This window comes from Thalassophryne amazonica, chromosome 12 (genome assembly GCF_902500255.1).
Source record: "Thalassophryne amazonica chromosome 12, fThaAma1.1, whole genome shotgun sequence".
In the NCBI taxonomy this organism is placed as follows: domain Eukaryota; kingdom Metazoa; phylum Chordata; class Actinopteri; order Batrachoidiformes; family Batrachoididae; genus Thalassophryne; species Thalassophryne amazonica.
The window spans coordinates 83,734,778-83,745,428 of record NC_047114.1 but is presented as its reverse complement, the minus strand read 5'-3'; the positions used below and the strand labels follow the sequence as shown (position 1 = coordinate 83,745,428).

General features: G+C 38.7%; 1 protein-coding gene across 1 annotated transcript; it reads right to left on the bottom strand.

Moving 5' to 3' along the window:
* Positions 1 to 5,378: 5,378 nt before the first annotated feature.
* Positions 5,379 to 10,063, bottom strand: cplx4c (complexin 4c). Its single transcript, XM_034183298.1, has 3 exons — positions 9,897 to 10,063; positions 6,487 to 6,574; positions 5,379 to 5,619 (listed from the first exon to the last, which is right to left on the bottom strand). The coding sequence occupies exons 1-3, from the start codon at positions 10,061 to 10,063 to the stop codon at positions 5,401 to 5,403; spliced, it is 474 nt and encodes a 157-aa protein (XP_034039189.1). The 3' UTR covers positions 5,379 to 5,400.
* Between the last annotated feature and the right edge of the window lie 588 nt (positions 10,064 to 10,651).

Below are 10,651 nucleotides of genomic sequence, written 5' to 3'. Positions count from 1 at the left end.
TAAGAACTTTTAAATTTCAAAAATAAGCAAGGTGGACAAGAAAACATGTGGTAGACCACATACTGGATGTTATTTGATGCGGAGTTGACAACAGACAAACATCAGATTGGCATGGATGCAAATGTAAACAGTGGCTTTTTGCAGGAAGCCCTCAGTTTGTGGTGTGTGCCATAAGGATGTTTATATTCCAAAAATACACAACATTGACAAATCAACATGTAATTAACCACACATTGGATGTTATGTGACACAAATAATGGTAATTATTATTAGTCGTCGTCGTAGTAGTAAGGAATGTGATCTTTTTTCTTTTATTTATTTATTTTTGGTATGTTAGGTTGCACTGGGTATGTCATAGGATCTCTCAACCTAGTTAAAAATCCAAAACAAAACAAAAAATTGCTACTTATAATCCAGAAAATATAGCTGATAACTTGCTAACATTAGGTCACTGAACAGACATTTAAGGTGAGCAAATTCATAAAGTGTGCAAATATTGTCTTAAATATTCATTTTCCCAATTTTTTCTTTTTTAAAAGTGTGTAAGCAAAGATTTAAAAAATATATTAACTTATTTCCACAAAGAACAGACGTGTGACTTTATTTCATGCAGGTTGGATGACAGCATTGAACAAGAAAACACATCAAATTCTCAAAACATTCTTTATTCTTTGACTTACTTCTTTGATTACACATGTTTCTATAAGAACTGAAAGACAGTCCTGATACCGGAAAATGATAATCATTTTATCACATTAATATATTAAAGCTGCCCCTCTTTGCTTGTTTTCCCATTATCCTAATTGAGTACAAATTGCTTAAGAGGGTGCAGCACAGCTATCAAGCTCCTTAGTTTTATCAGATGACAGTTTAAGCCGCTGAGATCCTATTATGAAGAAAGCGGCTCATGTTTAAAGGCGCTGTGTCAGCTTACAGGGGGATGGGGAACAACAGGGAGCCGACAGGGAGATGACAAAAAGGGAGGGTAAAACACTGAGAGAGACGTGATCAATGTCAGATAAATCAATGTCAGATAAAAGCAGACACTGTCAACATCATAAACTATCGCCATCCTACATGTGCAACCTTATGGCCAACCGGTGTGAGCAACTTTTACATGCTTCTATGTGGAAGTTTAACAAATACAGTGCATAGCCTGAAGTTTTTTATATATATATATATAAATCTATATCTATCTATATATATAAATCTATATCTATCTATCTATCTGTATATATATATGTGTGTGTGTGTGTGTGTGTGTGTATAAATTCATAAGACATCTACAGATCAGTGTATCAAACTACAATGAAAGTGACTGAAAACAAAAATTTTAAATAAAATAAAACTAAAAACTAATAGAAAAATACAAAACTCCTAAAAACGATCCACTCAGTCATGTGACTGCTCTGCTTACAGATTGGATTTCTCATCAGAAAAACTTTCAATTTAGTGTGTCCTCTAAATATCATATCATATAAATATCTCATCTAAATGGAATGCCCCATGTTCCAGCGAACCCGGCTTTGAGGACACTGCACTCTAATAAATGAACCACTGTCTCAGCGAGGAAAAGTGATGGAACAATTTGCATAGATTTTTTTTAAAGTTATTTCAACTTAACCCCTTCCCATCGATGGGAAATTTCCCTTTTTATTTGGGAGATACTAACAAGCCAAAATGAGGTGGGTGGTAAGGGGCTAACTAGAGAAGTGGCGTTAATTCAGTTGAAAGGTGGAATATCTTTTTAAAAATCTATGCAAATTTTTACATCACTTTTTCTCGTTGAGACAGCAGTTCCTTTTTTAGAGTGTGGTGTAATTCCTGTTCAATGCAAAACACCTTTGTGCACCCTCTGCCTTATGTTGAGTCCATTACTTGCCATGTTCAGGGTGACCCCCCCCCCCCCCCCCCCAAAAAAAAACAGAACTCATAAAAACTATAATAAATCCTACAAAGGTTGGATAGTTGGAACAATCGTCTTCCACAACATGTCTTGGTCAACCAAGGAAAAGACATTTTGCCTGGAGGCCTATTTTGCAAAGAAATCACACAATTTGGGGCATAATTTTGAAAGATGACTTTTTGCAACTTGACCAAGATAACTGAAACTTTGGGGAATGATCGTACACAGGCTGAAGTTTAAGTCCAGCACATTTCTTGAACATTTGCAGGATTTATTACAATTTTTATTGGTTTTTGTTTTGTTTTGGGGGTTTTTTTTAGTTACCCTGTAAATAAGACAGTTGAATTGGACTCATCACTAATGTACATTTGCTATAAGCTTTACACTGTGCATTGCACATCACCAAGACAGGGCCTGAAAGGTTTCAATCTGAATACATTTTTGTCCCAGTCTATATACATTTAAGAAGCAGATAACTTTTATTTGTCATGGTATATACACACAACAATATTTATTCTCTGCATTCAGCCCAACCTAATTATAGCTGGACACAGTCTAACTGGGCCCGACTGTAGGGTTAGGGGTGCTGTGTTGGTCCAGGGCAGTGAACGCATGACTGTGCAGACATGGGGAGAACATGCAAACTCTGCACAGACCTGAGCATTGATGAAATCAAACCCTGAACCTATGTACTTTAATGCGGCCGTGCTAACTACTGTTAAATATTGCTGGAAGCAACAAATCTCCAAATTTCTAAAATCGTTGTACAATATAAACTGCAGATAAAACATTTGTCATAAGGGTTTTTTAATACATACTTTGATCAACTGTTTGTCTACTTTACAGCTATTGATTTAATATTTTAAGAGATGCAGCAAAAGGAAGATATCTACAGTTTATCATAATTTATTTTTTGTCACAAAAGTTCAAGAAGCTATCTTCTCTCATCAAGTCAGTCTGATGAGGGTCTTCGTTGATCTCTGTCTTTCTTTCATTTAACCTCCACAATTCACAGGTGTACCTATAAACTGGTTATATTTTAATCATGTGATATAACTTTCTTAAATTGCGGTTAAATGAGTGTCACAAGAAGATCTGACCTTAATAATCAAGTTAATAATTTTTAAAAATGCAAATAAATTTATAAACAGCAGTAATTGAGACTTCTTTATAGGAGATGCAAGCTAAAAGAAATCACAGACTGTAAGGTGGTAGCAGGAGAGAGTGTCACTAGACAGCATAGGATGGCTGTTTGTAGGATGACTTTAGAGATAAAGAAGAAGAAGAGAGTGAGAGCTCAACAAAGGATCAGATGGTGGAAGCTGAAGGAGGAAGACTGTTGTGTGAAATTTAGCGAGCAGGTGAGAGAAGCACTAGTTGGAGGGGAAGCAATTTTGGACAACTGGAAAAGTACTGCAGATGTGGTGAGGGAGACAGCTAGGGCAGTACTGGGTATGACATCTGGACAGTGGAAGGAAGACAAGGAGACTTGGTGGTGGAATGAAGAGGTCCAGGAAAGCATAAGGAGAAGGAGGTTGGCGAAAAAGTTTTGGGATAGTCGGAGAGATGAAGAAAGTAGACAGGAGTACAAGGAGATGCGGCGTAAGGCAAGAAGAGAAGTGGCAAAAGCAAAGGAAAAGGCATATTGCGAGCTGTACAAGAAGTTGAACAGTAAGGAAGGAGAAAAGGACTTGTACCGATTGGCCAGACAAAGGGACAGAGCTGGAAAGGATGTGCAGCAGGTTAGGGTGGTAAAAGATGCACATGGTAATGTGCTGACAAGTGAGGAGTGTGTGCTGAGAAGGTGGAGGGAATATTTTGAAGAGTTGATGAATAAAGAAAATGAGCGAGAGAAAAGGCTGGATGATGTGGTGAGAGTAAATCAGGAAGTAAAAGAGATTAGCAAGGAAGAAGCGAGGGCTGCTATGAAGAGGATGAAGAGTGGAAAGGCAGTTGGTCCAGATGACATTCCAATGGAGGCATGGAAATGTCTAGGAGAGATGGCAGTAGAGTTTCTAACCAGATTGTTTAATAAAATCTTGGAAAGTGAGAGGATGCCTGAGGAGTGGAGACGAAGTGTGCTGGTTCCTATTTTCAAGAACAAGGGTGATGTGCAGAGCTGCAGTAACTACAGAGGCATAAAGCTGATCAGCCACAGCATGAAGTTATGGGAAAGAGTAGTAGAAGCTAGGCGTAGAAAACAGGTGAAGATCTGTGAGCAGCAATATGGTTTCATGCCGAGAAAGAGCACTACAGATGCAATGTTTGCTCTGAGAATACTGTTGGAAAAGTACAGAGAAGGACAGAAAGAGTTACATTGTGTGTTTGTGGACTTAGAAAAAGCTTATGATAGGGTGCCAAGAGAAGAGTTGTGGTATTGTATGAGGAAGTCTGGAGTGGCAGAGAAGTATGTTAGGGTAGTGCAGGACATGTACAAGAATAGTGTGACAGCGGTGAGATGCGCAGTCGGAATGACAGACTCATTCAAGGTGAAGGTGGGATTACACCAAGGATCAGCTCTGAGTCCTTTCTTGTTTGCAGTGGTGACGGACAGGTTGACAGATGAGATCAGACAGGAGTCCCCATGGACTATGATGTTTACAGATGACATTGTGATCTGTAGTGAGAGTAGAGAGCAAGTTGAGTCTAGTCTGGAGAAGTGGAGATATGCTTTGGAGAGAAGGGGAATGAAAGTCAGTAGAAGCAAGACTGAGTACATGTGTGTGAACCAGAGGGAGCCCAGTGGAATAGTGCAGTTACAAGGAGTAGAAGTGGTGAAAGTAGATGAGTTTAAATATTTGGGGTCAACTGTTCAAAGTAATGGAGAGTGTGGTAGAGAGGTGAAGAAGAGAGTGCAGGCAGGGTGGAGAAAGGTGGCAGGAGTGATTTGTGACCGAAGAATATCAGCAAGAGTGAAGGGGAAAGTTTACAAAACAGTAGTGAGACCAGCTATGTTGTATGGTTTAGAGACAGTGGCACTACCAAAAAGACAGGAGGCAGAGCTGGAGGTGGCAGAACTGAAGATGTTGAGATTCTCTTTGGGAGTGACAAGAATGGACAAGATTAGGAATGAACATATCAGAGGGACAGCTCAGGTGGGACGGTTTGGAGACAAAGTCAGAGAGGCGAGATTGAGATGGTTTGGACATGTGCAGAGGAGGGACCCAGGGTATATAGGAAGAAGGATGCTGAGGATGGAGCCACCAGGCAGGAGGAGAAGAGGGAGACCAAAGAGGAGGTTCATGGATGTGCTGAGAGAGGACATGCAGGTGGTTGGTGTGACAGAGGAAGATACAGAGGACAGGGTGAGATGGAAACGATTGATCTGCTGTGGCGACCCCTAACGGGAACAGCCGAAAGACAAAGAAGAAGCAGTAATTGAGACTCCAAATTGTTGGATTAAATCGTCATTGATTTAAAGTGTTACAATACTGCAGTTCATATATTACTGAAGGCCCTGGAAATCGGTGCACATGCACTTTAATGAAGTGTAATCATGTGACTGTGCACTTCTCCTCTGCAGTCTGCTTCATTTCTGTCATCGTGGCCTGAGCTTTGGCTTTCAGTGTATCCATATCCATGTTTTGAATTTGGTGAAGGAGTGAATCATTGGTTTCTTCCTCTTCCTCATCATCTTCTACCATTTTTGCAAGATCCTCCGGGAGGTCAATGTCATCTCCAGCCATCTGAACGGTTGCAGTATCTTGAGCACTCTGTGTTGTGAGATATACCAAGAGAAAGTATATAGGGGTGACTAATTACTTAATGACCTGTGTACTTATTAGTTATCTGGTCATACTGAGAGCACATTGTATGGATGTTACATAAAGCTGATCTAAGATGCACAAATGAGTCTAATCTGCTATGAACAACAAATAAAGAAAAAAACACACAATTTAGATTCAGGCCACTTCAATCAATAATGTGAACGTAGTGAAAGTTATCTGGTCATTCTTTGAGCAATTACATTGTGAGGGATGTGACATAAAGCAGATCTAAAATATGCAAATGAGTCTAATCTGCTGTGAACAACAAATAAAAAAACATCCAACTTAGATTCAGGCTACTTCAATCAATAATGTGAACATAGTGAAAGTTATCTGGTCATTCTTTGAGAAGTTGAGAATGTGACATAAAGCAGGTCTGAGATATGCAAATGAGTGTGCTCTGCTATGAATAGCAAGCAAACAAACAAACAAGCAAAATTCAGATTCAGGTCACTTCAACCAGTAATGTGAATGTAGTCAAAGTTAATTAGTTTGGCACCTGTATTCACTTCAGGATGATGATAAATTACTCAAACTCTCTCCAATTCAGTATTTCCTGAAGTATTGCTTTAGTTACAAGAAATATTTCTGTCAGAAACACTTATAAATGCACAAATCAAAGATTAATTGCTTATCAGACCAAAGTTAATCATAACATCACAACTGTTTGTTTTTTAAATGTGCTTCTTTAAAATAAATGTACAATATTTAACACAAATTTAATATAAACACTGTTAAAATGAACAAAAAACTAAAGTTGGAAGCAATTATTCAATCAGATATCAGCAAATATGTATTTTTATGGTTCCTTACATCTGGAAGTCTGTATTTGTCTCTAAGTGCGACTCTTAGATTGGCTCTTTCGGCCTTCTTCGTAGCAAAGTCTTTGTCCCGCTGAATCCTGCAGAACACACACACACACACACACACACAAGTATGTGTCAACGTTATGCACTATAATGACAGTATATAACAGAAAACATTCAACTTATTCCAATAAATCTAAATTAAATAACCTGAAATTTAAATATAAGTTTTAAGTGAGACAATGACATTTCAGTCTTTAAAAAAATTTGCCGTCTGTGTGTGTGTGGGTGGGTGTGTCTGTGTTTGTTTGTGGTCCTGTGACAGACTGGCGTCCTGTCCTGCGTGTACCCCGCCTTGCGCTCTATGACTGCTGGGATAGGCTCCAGCCCCCCACGACCCTTAATTGGATGAGGCGATAGAAGATGAATGGATGGATGGACAATGACATTTCAAAATATTATCTTGTTTCAACAATAAAACAAATCAAAGTATCCATGAATCTTTTGGAGAAGACACTTTTTGGAAATGACAGTGCTTAACTGTGATGTGAAAATGAATAAATAAATAAAATTAAGTGTGTATGCACATCCACACGTATAAACCTGGTGGCTTCACACATGGCTTTGTCTGGAAACTACACTGTTATTTATTCTCCTCCTCAATCCAGATTTGCTTTCCTGACCTAGAAAACTGACTTAATGTCAGCGTCACGCTCACACCTCTCAAACTATACATGTCGTCATTAGTGTGAGAGGCCACACAGCAAAATCCTCAGGGTTCATTCAACTCACCCAGAGTTAAAACCTGATTTTATGTCATTCTGATGGGTTCTGAAACTTGGTTAGATACCATGAATACCACGGCTTTGTTTTATTACTTCTGATTACTTTTTCAAAATAGTCAAATATTTTTAAGAAAAGGTAAAACTTCACTACAAAATTGAAAATATAAGACTTTGTAATTACCTCTCAAGGCCTACCTGCAATACTTTCACTGCCCGCCAGGGGGCCGCAGCCCACACTGTTTTACAGGAACTTTACAGACAAAGGGCTCAGGTTGGGTTTGAACCCACAACTACAACCAGCATGTTTTACAAACTCTCTTTTCCTATTTCTCACATAAGTTATAGGCAGCATTAAAATGACACCAGAGTGTTAAATTATACTTGTAGAAGGTTGAATCAACACTGATATCAACTCAGAAATAACTGCACAACTGTGCACTGCCAAAATGAAATAAACCCAGAAATATTTGATGTATTTGAAATATTTGACTCTGATGTGGTGCAGTGCCTGTACTGATAATAGATTTAACCCTTTTTTCTATTTAAGAGTCGTCTGCTCAGGCTGTGGAAGGACACATGCTTCCGTCTGATATGGAAATAAACATGACCCCAAAAATGCACTTTAAAGCCAGAAGCAGTATTTTACAAAGCCAGAAGAAAATATGCATCCTGAGGATTATAATGAAATATCAGTAAAATGTGCCAGACGTGAAAAGTCACAGGTAAGTCCTTTACAGTTTACGATCCACTTTTTTTTTCTTTTTTCTTCTTTTTTTTCTTGATAGTATGTGTGTTCTGTTGATAAAAATAAATGATTAATTGATTGAGGTTAGATCTGGATACACATTATTACACAAGTATACACACACACACCTCCACCAGCTGTGTGTTGGGCTGTGACCATTCAAAAAGAGAGAATAATGTGATGCTCTCAGGCACATAATAATTCTGACATACACATTGATAAAGATCAGACCCACGTCACACCTGACGGCTCCCCGCCAGGCACAATTTGTTTGCGGTGCACCACATTTCATCAGCGACTCCACACTGCTCCGGCTGCCCTCTGACGAACCTGCACTGAACACACAAACCAGGGTGGAGAACCAGAGACTGCTAAAGCATGAAGCTGGAGCATGCAGCTTTGGCTGGCAAAGCCTCACTCTGAGGCTCTTGCTGGGACAAGACAGGGCGCCCTGGTCCACCCCACTCTCCATGCACCTCAGCCACCTGTTGCATTTCATGTGAATGGAGATATTTTCTTAACAGTCTTTGAACAGTCAGGATTTATTTGTTGAATGAAGGTGGGAAATCTTCAATTCAATTCAATAATAGTTTTGTTAACCCTCACCACATAACATGGTTGTTCAACTAAATATATAACTAATTTAACAAAATGTATTGTGTTTTACAGTATAATCTGTTTAATATTTAAACAACTGAGGTATGCAGGATGGCTGACAGAACTAGATTAAGTAAATATAATAGGGCATGTTCATTCAAATTTGCAATTCATGGATGTTTTGTTTTGGAGTAATATTGTTGCCTAGGGTCTTTTGACACCAATTTCAATTGCAATTTCAAAAGCACTTCTAAAATATTAAAAATAACAATAAAATAATAATAAAAAAAATTCTGTTTGTGCAAAATTTTGTGTTGGGGGGGAGAGGGGACGCCCGGAGGGGGTCTCGTGCAGGGAGTAAATCAGCATAGAACCACCACAATCCAATTCCTGGTACCTGCATCCCATCAGGGTTTCTGTTATATTTGCTCCCTTTGTTATCTATTTCAGATTTATTTTGCTCAAACCCGTCAGGCTGATCACCAAATAAAACTGTAACTTTATCTTCTCTGTTAGTGTCCGCCTCGTACGAGCTTTCAGACACTGACAAAATAACGTTTTCCTCAGAGCTGCTTGTAAGGATGGAGGCTGTTTGTGAGTGCCTGATTTGCCAAAATAATGTGTATTAGGATCACACTTCAATCACTCAGTATATTTGTCAACAGAACAAAATGCTTATTATCACGACATAATTTGAATCAGGAACAACAACAACAAAAAAAATCATGTCAGTTGCACTTTAATGCTGCTGCAACTTGTTACAAGACAGTTAAAAAAGTAACCAGTATTCATGATGTGCTGTCTCCTAAAAAAACAAACCAAAGTTGTCGTACAAAACTCACACTCTCAATGCAGGAAATTGTGTTTAATTTAATTTAATCGTGACTTGAAATTGCTTGAATGAACATGTCAGTAATGAAGAAAGGTTCATTTCAATCAGATGTTCTTCTTGGCCAAGAGACAGCAGGTGCCCCCCCCCCCCCCCTTTTAAATGAGGCTAATCGCACCTGCTAATCTCTGCTTAATAAACATGTAGGTCATCATTTTGTTTTTATAACAGATTTCCCTGTTAGTCAGTTCAGCAGCTAATATTCTACTTCAGTGTAATACAGTTTAATTTCTTCATATAGCACCAAATCACATACGTACAACATCATTCAGTGCACTGTCAGTTTCTGGAACATGAAAACTTCCTTCAGTGCCACGTACAAATTAAACAAGAATAATTAGCATATAATAAATGTTATTGTAGAATATGAGTGCAGTGTTATTAATGTTGTGCCTTCTCACCTCTCTTCCACCAGCTGCCTTTGGTACTCTTCAAACTCTTCCCTGGACATGCCTTTGGACTCTGGCGTTTCCTTTCCAGCTGCTCCTGCTTTTCCGTCACCTTCACCGCAGGAGCTGGTAAAACTCTTCAACTTATCGCCCAACATTTGATTCACAAGGAACGCCATTATTCAAATGGATATGAATGAATCCTTAAGGGGAAAACGTTACGGGGAGTCGAGGGTCACAATCAGGGAGATCCCCTGATACCTCCCAGTGTATTGTTCAAATCAAAATATATACAACAAGAGATAGTTGCTGTGCAAACTTCTCAAATTGGAACCTCGGCTATAGTGAGTGCAGATGATGAGACTGTATCAATAACTTAGGGCTGAAGCAAAACCGCTAAAGAGCTTAGCTCATAATTGGCAGCCAACAGACAACGAAAGAGCCTTCAACTAATCAACACGGGACAACAGCAGAGAGTCTGTCACGGGAACTTTCCTGTTAACAAAATAATCAGTGACAACTGGACTGTCCCTTTTGTATATACAGTACTACGCAAAGTTTTAGACACATTTACCACACCATAAAAGCATTAAAAATGACAAAACCTGATGAATATTCATAAATAAATTAAATGTGTGATGAATTTCAACTTTAATGGTAATCAATATGAAAACTGAGTTCTATTCAGGTGTGATTTTTCAGTGTATATGTCACAGAGTATAAGTTGCAGGACCTCAAAGAACATACAATTATTTTAATATTGCATG